This window comes from Pseudochaenichthys georgianus, unplaced genomic scaffold (genome assembly GCF_902827115.2).
Source record: "Pseudochaenichthys georgianus unplaced genomic scaffold, fPseGeo1.2 scaffold_674_arrow_ctg1, whole genome shotgun sequence".
Lineage (NCBI taxonomy): Eukaryota > Metazoa > Chordata > Actinopteri > Perciformes > Channichthyidae > Pseudochaenichthys > Pseudochaenichthys georgianus.
The window spans coordinates 78667-96875 of NW_027263228.1; the positions used below are offsets into that span (position 1 = coordinate 78667).

At 39.8% G+C, this 18209-nt stretch overlaps 1 protein-coding gene across 1 annotated transcript in view; it reads left to right on the forward strand.

The window, feature by feature from the left end:
- LOC117443746 (phosphatidylinositol-3,5-bisphosphate 3-phosphatase MTMR3) overlaps window positions 1–10932 on the forward strand; it is a 57351-nt gene extending 46419 nt beyond the window's left edge. The window contains 4 exon segments of the mRNA XM_034079636.2: window positions 332–442; window positions 1910–1998; window positions 2687–2713; window positions 5486–10932. Coding sequence (XP_033935527.1) covers window positions 332–442; window positions 1910–1998; window positions 2687–2713; window positions 5486–5681 — 423 coding nt within the window. The 3' untranslated portion in view covers window positions 5682–10932.
- The last annotated feature ends 7277 nt before the right edge of the window (window positions 10933–18209 follow it).

Below are 18209 nucleotides of genomic sequence, written 5' to 3' on the forward strand. Positions count from 1 at the left end.
ACACACACACACACACAGAGGATATCACACACACACACACACACACACACACAGAGGATATACACACACACACACACACAGAGGATATCACACACACACACACACACACAGAGGATATCACACACACACACACACACACACACAGAGGATATCACACACACACGCAGACAGAGCTTTCACAGCGTGACTTCAGACGGTAAACCTCGTAACAGCTTCAGGGACGCTGGAGGTAAACAACAACAGACCGTGTGTTCATAAGAAGAAGAAGAGCTGTGCAGCATCTGATCAGATCGATGCTTCCGCCTCTAACATGTGCTCCGTGTTCTTCCAGACCTCCATGACGGACTCGGAGTTCAGCCTGGACCCGAACCGCCTGTCTCGCTGCAGCACGGAGCTGTTCTCTGAGGCCAGCTGGGAGCAGGTGGACCGGACGGACTCCGAGGTGAGAGGGGGGGCACCACCAGGTCTCTCACGCCCGTTCACACCAACGCGGTTCCAGCTCCTCCAGAGCTCTTCTGGCTCGGAACCGGTTCTTCTTTTCAGCCCCCGTTCTGTTCACACCGCCCAGAGCCCGACTGGTGCTGCCGCGGCTGCGTCGTGACCTCACCGTTTACGTCGCTGATTTTCTCCCCAACGGCGTCGGCTCGATAATCGTGTTGCTTTTAATTAAATAACTGCTTCCCAACCGTTGTACTTTCCTCCAGAGGTTCTTTGTTTATTCACGTGTTTCAGCGGCATGGTATAACACAGGGGATGTTGGCATAGCAACCGAAGCTAAACTGACTATCTTACTACTTGTTGCTATCCTATTGTGGCATAAGCCGTTTTTTTACCGCCGTATTTTTCATTATGATTCTTCTTGGTCGGCATGACAACCTGTGCAGCCCACGTATCGGTTCCATCCGATAGCTGCTATAAAACAGAGCGTCTGCCTCTCTCCACTTTGATCAACAACAGCGAACGGATGGTCAAAGTGAGGCACAAAGAAACACGAAGCCGGGTTAGTGTTGCCTGACTTTAATAAGTGTGTGGTTGCGTTCTCGTCACTTTGCTCAGCGCTACCGCTTGTTACAAGTTTCATTTGCCCTACAAAGTCAAAGTCCGCTTTATTGTCAAGAATTCTACATGTTGCACATCCAGAAATATCAAAATATCGTTTCTCGAGGTCCTACAGTGGGACATACCTCAAACAACAAAAGGGCCGATAACCGGCGTATACAGCTTAACATGTTAATAATATGTTAAAGTGTTCAGCGGAGAGGGCGGAAAAGTGACCGGTGCCGTACTCGCCCTAAACCGTTCTTGCTCAGGTTGATCCCGCCCCCGACGTAAGCGTGACGGATGCGGTTCTTGCTTCTAGACCGACAGCTTTTTGGAGCTTGAAACGAACCGGGTTTCGGAGCTTAGAGGCGGCTCCGCTGCGGTGTGAACAGGACAACCGGTGCTTTTCCGGCTCTAGCTCCGAACCGGCCCTGGAACCGCGTCGGTGTGAAAGGGGCATCAGTGCACCATGCCCTATGTTCAGAGCTGCAGCTGCATGCACCAATGATTGAAGAGTGATCGGACTATAATAAGCACAATAATATATTCTGTAATAAGTTTGTTTTCAGGAGATTTCAACACCGTTACTGTGACGGGGTTTCACTTACTGACTCATCCCAAATTAGGAAATGCTGTTCTTCCAGCAGCGGAAAGCTAACGGGTGCTACACATAGAATACAATAAAGCATCAGCAGAGATGATATACATATCCAAACAACACATTAACGTGTGTGTGTGTGTGTGTGTGTGTGTGTGTGTGTGTGTGTGTGTGTGTGTGTGTGTGTGTGTGTGTGTGTGTGTGTGTGTGTGTGTGTGTGTGTGTGTGTGTGTGTGTGTGTGTGTGTGTGTGTGTGTGTGTGTGTTGCAGGTGACGCGCTGGTACCCTGACCACCTGGCTGCTCAGTGTTACGGCTGTGAGAGCAGATTCTGGCTCGCCACCAGGAAGCATCACTGCAGGTGAGGATCACACACACCTTCACCCTCTAACCCGTCGTCATCCTCCTGTGTGTGTCCTGAGGCTTAGAGAGGCGTGTCCTGTTTGAGCTGAGGTGTGTGTGTGTGTGTGTGTGTGTGTGTGTGTGTGTGTGTGTGTGTGTGTGTGTGTGTGTGTGTGTGTGTGTGTGTGTGTGTGTGTGTTTCCAGGTGGGGTTGAATGAGGTAGTCGATAGCAGCCTTTCTCTTATTTTCAAATCCTTCATTCTTATCAGGAATTTATGATTATTTAGCCGAGTAGTTTATTATTTATGTTTATTTTACTAATGCCCTTTTAAACCAGAGATCTCTGCAGTGCGTCCTACTGCTCAGGATGCTCAGGAGCTACAGTGTGGATATGGCCTGGCTCCTCCAGCAGAGCAGCATGAATATATATAGAACAAATCAAACGGATACAATAGGGCACGAGAATGTTTTTCTGTTTAAGTTATGGATTCTTAACGCAAAAGTCAAGAGTTAGCGACATCATGACACACGTCTGCAGCAGGAAGTGTGTGTTGGTGTGTGTTAAGTGTCTGTATGTGTGTGTGTGTGTCAGTGTGTGTGTGTGTGTGTGTGTGTGTGTGTGTGTGTGTGTGTGTGTGTGTGTGTCATGTTCTCCACTGCTCAGGCAGTTCTTATGCATTGTCTCCCCCCCCCCTCTCCTCTACAGTGGCAGGGAGCCTTTCCAGGAGGTCTGGTGAGATCCAGCTCCCCTCCACCCTAAATCCCCCCCCCCCCCTTTAGTATCCCTGCACCCCCCCCCCCCTCTACACTCCCCCCCCCCTCCTCACCTGTTGCATCTGGTTCCTTCATCCTGTTGTAGTTGTCATCAAATTTCTCAGAGAAATCTCTTTTCTTTGTCTGAGATTTGAGTGTGCTGCCATTCGGAGGTTTTGATTGGCTGTGCAGTAGCGTCAGGGGGAGGGCTGTGATTGGTCGAGGGGTGATTGGTATTTCACCCTAAGATTTTTGAATTAGGGATGCAGGATATCGTCACAGTGCAACTTTTTTACTGCTTTATTGAAACGGACGGTTCTCGGTTTGGAAATATAACATGAAGCTTCAAAGATTATCCAATTCGGCTATTTAATAAATCTCCTTTTAATTGAACACATATTTGGTTTTAATGATTAATTAATAAAAAAAACACTCAACACACATTCAAAAATATCCTAGTTTCTTTCTTCCTTGTTTTAATGTTTGTCTCCCTTATTATAGACCAATAAGCAAAGACGTGAATCCAGAAAGTAATCAACATTCAAAATGATGGCTCGTCGTCTCAAAGCGTATGCAGTGCTCCCCTTTAATGTGTGGGCTCGCCTCAGCTTAATAATGAAGGTTTCACATTTATTATTGATCAAGCGTCTTCATTTTGTGTTTAAATTAATGCTTTTAACTTAAAAAATTTACAATAAAGTCTAAAAAAGCCTCTTTAAAAAAATGATAATAGCAACATCAGGTTTCTCAACATCCTGCAGCCCTGATTAAAACAAGCAGATTTCCACAGCCTCTCCACTCCTCCTGTCACTACCCCCTCTCCACCTTCACCCCCCCCCCCCGGCAGCATGCCGCCCCAAACCAGCCGCCTGCATCTCACCCCCAGGCTGGAGAGTGGAATAGATTCATATTTGTAGTTTTAGTTTCTGCTCAGAGTGAGTAGGCAGGTAGAAGAGTGTGTGAGTGAGTGTGTGAGCATGGCCTTACATCAGAATCTGAGCATGGGTTTTATAAAGGTATTAATGTGTGTTTTTATTAATGGGCTGGTTATTAAAGAACAGGCATGTAGTGCAGCAGAAAACTAGATGAACTCATTCTAAAGAAACTGACTTTTTTTAAAACTTGTAATAATGTGTCTACGGTCAGCTGGTTTACAGGAGACACATTTTATATCAGCATCCTGTTCTGTTCACACTAGGTTTGGTTTACAATCAGCTCGAGATCAACATTAAGCCACTTTATGATTCTTACAGGTTATACGTCTCCACATATTAACACCACTTCATGATGAAGTAAACATCTATTGGGCTATAAAGGAACTACAGCACGGTCACATGACTTCACGTCACCACCGCTAAGCTAAAGGCAGTTAATGTTGGGCTATAAAGGAACTACAGCACGGTCACATGACTTCACGTCACCACCGCTAAGCTAAAGGCAGTTAATGTTGGGCTATAGAGGAACTACAGCACGGTCACATGACTTCACGTCACCACCGCTAAGCTAAAGGAGGCTAATGTTGGGCTATAAAGGAACTACAGCACGGTCACATGACCTCACATCACCACCGCTAAGCTAAAGGGGGCTAATGTTGGGCTATAAAGAAACTACAGCACGGTCACATGACTTCACCACCGCTAAGCTAAAGGAGGCTAATGTTGGGCTATAAAGGAACTACAGCACGGTCACATGACTTCACGTCACCACCGCTAAGCTAAAGGGGGCTAATGTTGGGCTATAAAGGAACTACAGCACGGTCACATGACTTCACCACCGCTAAGCTAAAGGAGGCTAATGTTGGGCTATAAAGGAACTACAGCACGGTCACATGACTTCACCACCGCTAAGCTAAAGGAGGCTAATGTTGGGCTATAGAGGAACTACAGCACGGTCACATGACTTCACTTCACCACCGCTAAGCTAAAGGCGGCTAATGTTGGGCTATAAAGGAACTACAGCACGGTCACATGACTTCACTTCACCACCGCTAAGCTAAAGGCGGCTAATGTTGGGCTATAAAGGAACTACAGCACGGTCACATGACTTCACGTCACCACCGCTAAGCTAAAGGCGGCTAATGTTGGGCTATAAAGGAACTACAGCACGGTCACATGACTTCACTTCACCACCGCTAAGCTAAAGGCGGCTAACGTTGGGCTATAAAGGAACTACAGCACGGTCACATGACTTCACGTCACCACCGCTAAGCTAAAGGCGGCTAATGTTGGGCTATAAAGGAACTACAGCACGGTCACATGACTTCACTTCACCACCGCTAAGCTAAAGGCGGCTAATGTTGGCCGTGATGACGTTGAGTCTTCTCATTTAGACACTTCAATTCACCAGTGGGGTATTTACTGACGTATTGCATGTCATGGAATATAAATATCTTCAGCTTGTCTTAACCACAGACCTTATTTCAGGATAACAACCAAAAACACACATTCAGAAAACCATTGACTTCCAGACGAGGGAACAGGAAGTGACAAAATGCTGTCCCAGGCTTCTCTAATAATGCAACATAAAATATATTAAAGACATGAAAAAGAAATAAAATAGTGAAAGTGACATGTGTTACGTTCTTTAAGTCTCATTCCTGTGGGTTAAATACTCAAAAAATCCAGACTTTTATGAAATAATCACCATTAAAATCAGTTTTTTGTATGGGGGACATTTCCTGGTGTGTATCGGTGACTGTGTGTATAGGCTCCCGCAATGACCCCTGTTTCTGTGTGTGTCTGTGTGTGTGCAGGAACTGCGGTAACGTGTTCTGCGCCAGTTGCTGCGAGCAGAAGATTCCCGTGCCAAGCCAGCAGCTGTTCGAGCCCAGCCGCGTCTGCAACGGTTGTTACGGCAACCTGCAGCTAAGCCCCGCCCCCCCGGAGCTGGAGAAGCGAAACGATGCACCTGCTGCAGGGAGAAACACCGAATGTCCCGTAGACTCTTAAGTGTGTGTGTGTGTGTGTGTGTGTGTGTGTGTGTGTGTGTGTGTGTGTGTGTGTGTGTGTGTGTGTGTGTGTGTGTGTGTGTGTGTGTGTGTGTGTGTGTGTGTGTGTGTGTGTGTGTGTGTGTGTGCTGCAGGTGTGGAGTGTATATACAAAGAGGCTGTGCACAGGGGTATGTGTGTGTGTTTGTGTGTGTGTGGCACTGCTGCACCCCACACACACCCCCGAGGATGGAGGAGTGAGGATGGACGTCCTGGAAGCCACTGGACGCTGGAGTTTCTGCGTTTCATCTTTTCAACGACACACTCATCTCACTCTGGACTCTTTATTCATGAAGGTGTGTGTGATCGGGAAGAAATCATGACTTTAAAAATGTCTGGGGGTTTGTCGCCGTAAATACTGTCGTCGTACGATATATTGTCCCGTGAACAACTGCCGTGTTATTGTGTTGATAAGACCATTTTGTGCCACTGATATAATGCTACTAGGGAAGTAAACTAACGCATGTACAACCTTTTAAAAAAACAAAGACTATTCAGACACTTGAATTTGATCAACATATTCAAATAAATGTAAAGTATTTTAATAATATTTTTGATGAATAAATAAAACTAAAACAGTAAAATACTTTAATATTTTTATTTGTAAGTTATATTCAGAGATTGGAATTTAATCAAACATATGTACATACCCTTTATAAACCAAACAAATCTGAATTAATTAATCAAGTATAAAGATTATTGGAATTAAATTTAGAAAAAAATTCAAAACACTTATTTCAATAAAAAAACAAAGTAAATATTAAGAATATTCAGACATTTTAATAGAAAAACAATATTTAAAATACCCTCAATTAATTAGACTTAATCAAATTATATTACATTTGAATCATAAGGAATATTAAGACATTGGAGCCGGAAATACATATTAAAAATCCTGAATTAATGGAGCATTAAAAATTGTATAAACGGTTAATTATTAAGCAATTAACCAAATTAATATATTAAATATGGTCTTATAATGCTGCATCATGTTGGCTTAAATGTTGGTCATGTAAACACAATAATGTGGAAGTCGATATATATCCCATAATAAGTAGAAACATTAGTTATGGTGACAGTCTGATGAACTCTTAAAGGGCCAGTTACCAAACATTACCAAACCATGTTTCCTCTCTAACCGTGCTTCTACATTTATTCTATTTTCCCAGTTTGAGAGAAGTTAATAAGGGCTTACACTATATATATATATATTTCTGTTGTACACAAATCCATTAAATGTCTGAAGATAGTGACATTTGTTCTAGAAAACAAGCTGATTTTATTCAAATCCCTCATTATAGTGTACTGGCCCTTTAAGGATTTAAGGTGTACTGGCCCTTTTAGGCTTTATGGTGCACTGGCCCATTAAGGATTTATGGTGCACTGGCCCTTTAAGGCTTTATGGTGTACTGGCCCTTTAAGGCTTTATGGTGTACTGGCCCTTTAAGGCTTTATGGTGTACTGGCCCTTTAAGGCTTTATGGTGCACTGGCCCTTTAAGGCTTTATGGTGCACTGGCCCTTTAAGGCTTTATGGTGCACTGGCCCTTTAAGACTTTATGGTGCACTGGCCCTTTAAGGCTTTATGGTGCACTGGCCCTTTAAGGCTTTATGGTGCACTGGCCCTTTAAGGCTTTATGGTGTACTGGCCCTTTAAGGCTCCCGGCTGAATCTTTTGATTGATGAGTGGGTTTTTATCGCTTTTGACGCAGAATTATTTTGTATTTTTCTGTGTGATGTTTGTTGAGATTCAGAGCAGAGTGCAGACAGGAAGTTGGAGTTTTTATGAGTTTATTTTGGTAACACTTTCTATTAAAAAAGCACATCTATAATGCATTATAAACACACTTTAAACTACAATTAGAATGCGTTATAACTCTAATCATACCACATTATAAAACACTGCATTATGACTCGTAGGTAGTGTCGTAATCCTGCATAATAATCAGCTCTTAAATTACATTTCTATTAAAACATGTCTTTTTTTACATCGACAGTAAATCCTTACAAACTTGACCTTTTGAAACAATTTAAAATACTTTTGATCTGATAGTTGTTATAAAGCATTAAGAATATTAAATAGTATGGCTACAAAGTAGTATTTAATTTGTATGGCTACAAAGTAGTATTTATACTCTGTTTACTTTCTACATTATTGGTTTTGTTTATTTAATATTGAAAAACCCAAATATTGCCTTTTTTTATGATATAAAGCATTTTCTGACGAGGATAATTACTTTAATGATTCATTATCAAAATAGTTGGGGAATTGTATATAAGTGTAATTACACCGGGCTATAAGCAGATAATAGTTGTGTTTATAATAGTACAGACATGTGCTTCATAGAAAGTGTCACCAAGAATGAATATCTCCTACGTTAACGAGGGTCAATTATCATTGTTATTTGTCAGCGATGTTTTGAACAGCTGATCGACTGTTATTCAGCGAGTGTGTAACAAAGTGTGTGTGACAGTGTGTTATTGTCACACACACGCACACAACAGCCTCCCACTTTTATTACCCAGCAGGCACTGGGCGTCTCCTCGACTCTTCAGCCTCTCAAAGGAAGTTTAACACCTCCAAAAAAAATGTTAAAGCTAGTCATTTGTGATTGGGCGTTTTAATCATGACATCACAGGTGTTCTCCGCTCTGATTGGCTGAGGCGTGGAAGAGCGTAGGCAAAAAGGGCTCTTTAAGAAGTAGAGGGTGTTTCTCAATGTCGAGGACGCTTCCTTGGTAGGACATGTCTTCCGAGACAGGTCCTTCAGAAGCGAGGCAAGGATCGGTCCTGTCAATCGGAGAACGATGAATGGAACAGGCTAGCAAGTGTGCAAGTGTGCGTCATATGAGAGGCCCCCGCCTTCAATTTTCCGCCAAACATTTGGGAAATTGGGCCGTGCGCAAAGCATTGTGGGGATTTTAAGACCGCGGAGGATACACTGGTGCAGCCTCGAAATGTCCCGCAACCAAGGATTCAGCCCTCGGTAGAATTCCAAGGATCCTGGACATTGGGACAGTCCTTCGGCGGGACTCGATGACGTAGCATCCTTGAAATAGTGGCTCTGGAGGATCCTTCCTCGACATTGAGAAACACCCAGAGACTCAAGCACCATCCAATGACCTCCTCGCACACACACACTTTGTTTTTTGTAAGATAAGTGAATAAAATAATATATTCAGATATAGCATTTAAGACAAATGTATAGAATCCTTGAATAGTGGCTCACTTAATTAGTCACCAGAGGTTTTTTGTTTTTTTATTTCTTTGTTTTTCTTATGTTGTTTAATTGAGAAGAAATATAATTTGTTGATGACAGGTGTTTTTGTTTTTTTAAATAGAGAAGCAGGACGTCCTGTTTCGATGCTGCCGTGGTTTTTCCCTTTCAAATGATTTTACTTGAGTTGTTGAATTGCTGTTTTAAAAAAAAGAAAGAAACCCAGACACTTGAAATTGCCACAGGATAATCAGTGTTGATGCTTCCTCTGTTTTATATCAGCCAATCACGAGAGGACGTGTACAGCTAAAGGGGTTAGCATTTAGCATCGTTAGCATATTGAAATCATCAGTGTGTGCGGCCGGTGAGGCGTCTATGCACTGAGAGGTCCCGAAAATAAATAACCCCCCCCCTCACTCACACACCATTACACCCATCTACAAGCACTACCTCTACTTTATACACACACACACACACACACACACACACTATTAGCTCACACACACCACGCAGAACTGCCTTTGTTATTGTATTTTCCCTTAAAGGTACAGTACACATTTTAATTTTCTTTTAAAATCTTTTTTTGGCGGGGGATTTACGATCTTTGAATCCCCCGTTTGGACTATCAGAGGAATTTAAAACGTTGTGATGAATCATTGAACCGAAGCGAAGTGTTTCCTCTCCGCCCTCCTGTGTTGGTGGTGTTTAACTCAGCAGCGCCACCTTTAATCCTAAACATCACATAAATGCTGAAATTATTGTATATAATGCTACTGCCTCTGATTTCACATCTAAAGTATATATTTGCGTAAATCTGACCTGGGATCCTATTAGGGCTGTACCGAATATTTAGATATTTTTTCATAGAATTTTTTATTTTATTTTCAGGCTGCTGTATTTTTATTATATTATTTGTATGTAGTTTCAGATTCAAGTGATGCAAATATTTGCCAAAAACCTTTTCTGAATTAATTTCAATATTTTTTGTTGGCTAAAAAATACAAAAATTGGTACAAAATGCAGATTTTTTTATTTGAATTAACTCATTTAATTGGATGTTTTACAATACATATGCATCATTCACACTTCCATAGCTTCACCTCAATACTTAAGGAGTCTTAAAAAAATAAACATAAAAGTGGTAAAGCCCTAATAACGCTTAGTTAATTGTGAATAATAAATATTAATGTAAAACATCCAAATAAGATGCTCAAAAATTTAAATTAACTAATTTGGTACAGACTTAATAATTCTTATTAATTGTTATTCTTTTCCAAATCTCCCAAATAAATATTAATTTGTCTTAAATATTGAAAATGATTGTGAACAATTTATCACCTTTTAAATACAGATTTAATTAGAAATAAATAAGACGTCCCTTTCCACCACCCTCACAGGCCGGGGCTCATCCACCAATCCATGAATGTGAAACGTCTTAAAATATATATTTTGCACACGACACAAAGTAGACACTGCCACAGGGTGCGTCACAGCAGAGCTGAGAGTGTTGCTTTTCACTATTGTAAAGCGAGTGTGTGTAAACATGTGTTCATGACACACACACACATCCCTCGCTGTGCTTAATTTTATTCTCCTCCTAGGAAGTTCTCTTTTTCTGCATTTGTTTTATTTCTAACTCACGCTGACTGCTAAGGCCCAGTCATCACCCGAGTGTGTGTGAGTGTGTGTGTGAATGCATCGAGAGTGTGTGTGTGTGTGTGTGTGTCTCTTTTAGTGGAGACTGGTGCCAAGCAGTGTAGTGTCGGGTCTCTCACAGAACGACAGCTCGTGCTTCAGTTTGAGTTTTTCTCCCGTCTGTTTCTTCGAAGCACTTTGAACCTCCTCCGGAGTGTGTGAGGAGTGTGTAGCTGTACATAGCGACTTCCTGTCACAACAAGTGCTCCTCGTTCAGTCTGAATATTTGGTTTCTGTCGGATTTACTTTTAAAGAGCATTACATTGTTGTAGAATTAAAGGAGAAATAAACTAGATAAACCTACCGTGTCTGTCTGCTCTGAACACACACACACTTCAATATCTATTTCATTACTTTTCTTATTCTATGTGTTAATTAGTTTAGCATACTATACCATGACTTAAAGGTGGGGTAGGTAAGTTTGAGAAACCGTCTCGAGATTGCTAGAATTTGAAAATACACAACCGGAGAAAATCTGCCACTTCCTTAGAGCCCCTCCTCCAACACACACGAACGCGCACATGACCAATGAGGGCACGAGATAAGTTTGTGCCCCGATGGAAGGCTGACAGGCAGGTAGGCCATCCAACCGATTGGTTGTACTTTTTATCAGTATCACGGCTTCTACAGATGACTTTTTTTATGGATTTTTTGTCAAAGCACTTCAGATATTCATTGCTATCAGATGTTAAGAGCATTCCATGGAATATAACAAAAAGTGTATCTCGAGCCGGTTTCTCAAACTTACCACCTTTAAACGTTCTGTGTCTGTCTGCTCTGAACACACACACACACGGGAACACACTTCAATATCTATTTAATTACTATTCTTATTTTACTATATGTACATTTTTGACTATACCATGACTTAAGTTAAAAGTGCTATAAGCTCTCACACTGATGGTATATCTGCAGCTGAAACACATAAGTAGTAATACAAATGCCACTTCAATCTCATTAGTATGCAGAAAAAGTGACAGGTCGCCCCGCCCCTTTTTGACCGGAAGTCCCGCCTTATTTGACCGGAAGTCCCGCCTTTTTATTTTGAAACCGGAAGTCCCGCCTCGTTCGACCGGAAGTCCCGCCTCGTTCGACCGGATGTCCCGCCCCCGCTTCCGGCGGATGTCCCGCCCCCGCTTCCGGTTTTCAAAATAAAATAAAAAATAAATTAAAATTAAAAAAATGAGAAAAATAAAATGCCGTTGTTTTCAATCAATTAATATGCCTAGGATATATGTCCCGCCTCCTTACCACTTCCTGTGTGGTTAATCCTGTATACAGTATCGAATGTAACTTACAAATACTTGCAAATAACATGAAATTAATCAAAAGTAAGGCATCTTAAAAACATATATTTAAACCTCTCTGTTTTTGCAAACAGGACATGACAGGACATGAGGGGAGAGAACATATGGTGGAGGAGGGGGAACACACACACACACACACACACACACACTTTCCCCGCCCCTCACCCTCTCCCTCTGTCTAAATAAAAAGCCATCGTCTTTAGTCACTCTTAAATATTTTTCAAGTCGAGAGAAAATGGCCAAGAGACGTCTTGATATGAATTTAATCAGCGAGACACCGGTGACAACTTACAGCCATCCGTTGGGTGCTCCAAATCAAAGTAAAGCATATAAAAAACAGATATTTTAAAAAGTCAGCCTTTTTGCTAGAGGATAAGGGAGGGGGAAAACCCCAAACCCCCTATGGAGAAGTCATAAACCCCCTATGGAGACAAACATGTTGTAACCCTAACCCTAACCCTAACCCTTAAATATATATATATAGAAAGTCAGAGAATATTTATCAGAGGATAAACCATATACATTTGTACAAGTCGACACTGGTGCATTTTGTAAGAAAACAGAGTTTTCGTACTCAGACCGCTGCAACAATTTCAAGCAGATCTCTGTGATATGCAGTCGCTGTCCGAATATAATGATGGCTTTAATTATTTGTTAACAGTCATAAATGTATTTAGAAAAACCTGTGCTCAAACATTAAAAAGAAAAAGAAGGGTAAGGTTACCAAAGCTTTTTGATACAGGTTTAACACACAGCGAGATCCCTAAAAAGTTACAAACAGCTGAGGGGAAAGAATTCTTTAATAAAGTTTAATAAAGTTTTTCAAAACTTGTTGAAGAAAAATGGTATACAACATTATATATAACCGCCATTGACATAAAGGCATGTATGGTAGAAAGATTTAACCGTACGCTGAAAACTAAAATGTGGAGGTATTTTACAGCTAAAAACACTCCTAGACCTATGATAGTGTTTTTTATGTATGACAACTCTACAACTGGTAGAAAGTTAAGTACTTTTTCTGAGCAGATTTTCTTTAAGACTGTGACTCTTAACAAACCAACCCCCGAGAGACAGACATACTCATCCACTTTTCAACGTATTTTGTTTTTGTCTTTCTCGCTTTTTTTTCCATTATATTTTTGGAAAAAACTACATAGTGATTGCTAGCAAAAATACAACATGCAACTAATACATTATACAATATTACGACTTTTGGCGATATTTTCAACACAATATACTTGTACCTTTTTTTTTTTTTGTAGGACTTCAAGATATGTTGCATGTCATGCATAAACACGGTGTCATCTTTCTTGAAACTGACGTGCTGTCCGTTTTACAAACAAGTTATGTTTATGCTTCTTCATCCTATGAATGTTCCTCCCCCGTCCCTCTTCACAATAACAATCAAGGTGGATCTGTGAAATGAAACACCTCTTCCCAAAGCGTGACTACCCTATTGAGGGCATGCGTCTAGGGCAGTAGGGTCTAAATCGATGGGCCAGATATACTAACATGCAGAACGTACGGTATGTTTGAAAAAGACTAACCATTTATCCAGTTCAAGCTGTCTTTAAGATGTGACATCGCGCTCTGACTATTTCCCATAAAATCGTGACAAACTATTACTTGTTCTTACATTTGACCTCTTGCTGCTTGGTTGAAAATGATAGATGAAAAAGAACTTTTTTAAAAAGAGTCAAACCACAAATGTTTTAAGATTGTTACAAAATGTAAAAAATAAAAAAGGTCTGGAGACAAAATTAATTCAGGTGACTCTGGCTTTATTAGGACAACAGACATATAATACAAATGGGTTAGGGGTTAAATATAACCATCGTGGACTTAATAGTCTAACAAAATACTTTTATCTGAATACATTTGTTCTTTTTAAGAGCACTTTTTGAAATTATTTATTTATTATTTCAGTGGAACAATCCAGTGTTTGTTAACATTAACGCTTTCTTCTCTTTTTCTTGTGTTACTAAGATACTTTTAAACACACTTTGGTGTATGCAACACTTGTTCAGATAAAACAAGGTTTTTTCTTTTCTGATAAACTTACATATTTTAGTTATTTTATGTTACCAAGATACTTTGAGATACACCCTGATGTACACAACACTTAACAAAGGGTATAATATGAAGTAGTTGGTAAGGAAGGGGTTTTTCTTTAAGGGTGCAAAACTTTTAGAACAGGGTAAAATATTCATTAATTTGTATTGAATTGAGTTTTCTTTTTTTGATTTTCAACATACTATATGACTTTTACATATTTCTGACGTACTATACTTTTTTTTTTTGACTTTTTTCTGTAGAATCTTGACAAAACTATTACTTGTTCTTAAATGATGACCTATTGCTGGAGATGAGATGAAAAAGCTACAACGCTTAAAGAACTTTTTTCTAAAAAACTCTCAATTCTACACTGACTCCCCCCACTCAACGCAATAAGTCCCACCCCACTCAGCAAATCATCTAAAACGAAGGACCCCATCAAGACGACCGTTGAAAACTAGCCATGGATCTGAGAAAAACCAAGTCTGATGTAGCCTACCCTTATTATCACCAGGATAATGGATATGGGCTTAATGACTGGATGGTACAAAGTAGGGGAGAGGATGTTCCCGAAGAAGAGCTCTCCTCTATATGTAATAGTATTGTAAACGAAACATTTAAAGTGGTCCCGGAATCTTCATTTTTCAGAAACATTCTGTAACATTACCGAAGAAATTACACTTACTCTTTTTCTTGTGTTACCAAGATACTTTTAGATACAGTTTGGTGTCTGAAAACTGAAACTGGGTGAATATAAAGTACTTTATAAGGAATTCGGATTCTTTTAAAGGCAGATTTTGGCTTTTTTCTCTTGCCAAGATACTTTTAGACACACTTTGAGGGATGCAAAACCTTAAAACTAGAAAATGAAGTACAGTCTGATTAGATTTTTTCTTAAAGACTGTTTCTCTAAAAGGTAAGTTTGTGATTTTAACAATTTTCCCTGACACTTGGCAGATTTGTGTGTAATTCTCTCACAAAGGAACTGTAAGATACACTTTTTATGTATGCAAAACCTTAAACTTTTTTTTTTTTTTTGAAAATAAAATACTTTGTCTGAATACATTTTCTTTAAAGGCACTTTTTTTATTTTAACGCTATTTCAGTGGAAAAATACAGTTTTGTTGACATCAAGGCTTTTTTTCTCTTTTCTTGTGTTACTAAGATACTTTTAGACACACTTTGATGTATGCAACACTTGTTCAGTTAAACAATGGGTTTTTTTTTCTGATAAACTTACATATTTTAGTTATTTTATGTTACCAAGATACTTTGAGATACACCCTGATGTACGCAACACTTAACAAAAGGGTATAATATGAAGTACTTGGTAAGGAAGGGGTTTTTCTTTAAGGGTGTAAAACTTTAGAACAGGGTAAAATATTCATTAAATTGTATTGAATTGAGTTTTCTTTTTTGATTTTCAACATACTATTTGTACACAATGACTTTTCCATATTTCTGATAAACTATACTTTTTCCGTAAAATCATGACAAACTATTACTTATTCTTAAATTTCACCTATTGCTGGAGATGAGATGAAAAAGCTACAACGCTTAAAGAACTTTTTTTCTAAAAACTCTCAATTCTATAATTGACTCCCCCATTCAACGCAATGAGCCCCACCCTCCACTCAGCAAATCTTCTAAAACGAAGGACCTCACTAAGACGATCGTTGTAAACTAGCCATGGAGCAGAGAAAAGCCAAGACTCCCCCCGCGAGTTGCAGTCAGGAACAGAGTCCACCAGCGACACCACCATGTGGGAAACCCGAATCTTGCAGTACTACTGCTGCTGATGCTACTCCTCGGGTCAAGAAGTCTCGGTTTAGGGACACAGTGAAATCGGAATTGTTTTATATTCTGGAGATGGTGATGTATCGGTACAGAAAAGAAATCTGCAAAGAATGCCGACGCAGTCACCCCGACCAGAGGCAACACGATTGTCGGAATGACATGCCCGATTTCTTCTTCAGAAACAATTACAAAGCGTTAATGAAAAGACTTTGGCTCGCCGACTTCGTTGCAGTGATTGACCAGAGTCTTATTGAAAAAGGCATTTGCGAGGATAAAATGAGGATAGGACGCGCTTCGGAAGCCTTTCTGCACAAGCTTGTAAAATGCAGATGCCTCAAGGAGAGACTTGAAATATCCATACAGAGTTGGATGGAGAAGAAGAAGAAGACTAACAAACAGCAGTCGGATGGAGAAGAAGCCAGGGACTTGTTCAATGCAGTGACTTTTTTCTTTAAGTAAAATAAAAATGGGAAACTACTATGCAAAACGCTCTGTATATATTGATCATAATGTAGTCCTTACCCGTTTAATAAGTGTGATGATGGGGACGATTGAAAACAGAATGAGTAGTGACCCCCGTGTAAGCAGAATGGCTGAAGTTTGTAAACTAGAAGACATTTTGGATATCGTTCGTTCTGGCAGTACTATTCCGGGTCATTGGGAAATGATTGTAAACGAAACATTTAAAGTGGTCCTGGAATCTTCATTTTCCGAAACATTCTGTAACATTATCTCAGAAATGAAACAAACATCAACAGTGTATCATGTGCTCTCATTGTATGCTCTGTTTGTAGATGTAATGCATCTTTGCGTCGAAAACAGCATAGACGTGAATATTTTGACTGAAGTGAAAAAACTCCATCACGATATCTCCAGTAATATGGGGAATTCTAAGCTGGAGACTGTCCTGGGGATGCTACAATCAGTATAACTATTGATTTTGCGTGTGAAAAAAATAAAAAAAGTGTTTTTTTACATCTAAAAACTGTTGTCATCATTTTAGCAAGGGGAGCGTGTCTGATACATGTGTATTACAGTCCTTCTTGTTGTGTTTTTCAGTGTTTTCTGTGTGTCTGTACACACAAAGCACGCGTCATTATCTACTTTTCAGCTTTTATACACAAAGTGTATCTTTCAGTAACTTTACCAGAGAATTTAAGCATAAATCTGTCAAATGTTCAAAACAGCCTTGTTTCACTGAAATACCCTCAAAATGACAAACTGCCATTATTACGAAATCTCCTCAAACAGAGTACTTTCTACAGATGAAGCCTTCCCACTCAACGCAATATGTCCCACCCACTCAGCAAATCATATAAAACTAAGGACGACCGTTAAAAACTAGCCATGGATCTGAGAAAAACCAAGTCTGATGTAGCCTGCCCTTATTATCACCAGGATAATGGATATGGGCTTAATGACTGGATGTTACAAAGTAGGGGAGAGGATGTCCCCGAAGAAGAGCTCTCATCTATATCATATCCATGTAAGGTTTTTAGGACAAAAGAGGACCATGATAACATGACATATGAAGAATATCTTTCTTTAAAAGATGGTATTATAGATAACCTTTATAGAAACAGTATATCTCATACCACTCGCCAAGATCGCAAACGACAATTAGCAGAAAAGAATAGAAAAAGTAAAGAAAAACGAAGAAAAAGAAAAAGCAACATGAAAAGGAGAAGAAAAATTAAAAGCAAACGCAGAATGCGAATGAAAAGAAAAGGGACCATAGGACGGAAAACTAAAAAGACAAAAAGAAGGAAGGTGAAAAGAAAAAGAAACAAAGTGAAGAAATTTAAACTAGAGGATGGTGTTGTAGAGCCATTACCGGATCATAATAATCTTATAGAACATCTCCCGCTAACCGACTGCTGCGAATGTGTTGAACAAATACCAAAAGCAATGTCAAAAAACAGAGCATACAATGAAAGCACATGATACACTATAAATGTTTCGTTTACAATACTATTACTATATATGAAAGCAAAAAAATAAAACACATTTTCATTGTGTAATGGTTGTTTAATTGAAAAAACACAACATTCAACACAATTCATAGAAAACATATTACATTTTACCAAGTTAATGTCGTAGTGCATACAAGGTAATAGACTTAACGATTTGCACTGCTGCTTCTCTCCGCGTTTCATTGACAGTGATCGGTATGTCGTTCAATTCACACAGTCCAAGTAGATGTTTAGGGGTCTCTTGGAAGTATACGAAAGCATTTTTTATATCAGATAAATGCATTAACATCACATGTAAATTCTCTATCCTTTCACCCGCAACGATTATAATCTGCTTTGCTTCTTCTTCGGTTTCTCCATTATTAGCTCTGAATGTAATCCTTTCTGGGGCTTCTTGTGCTTCTTGTGGTCTGTTGAATACCTGGCGTAGGATTTGTTTAGCTGT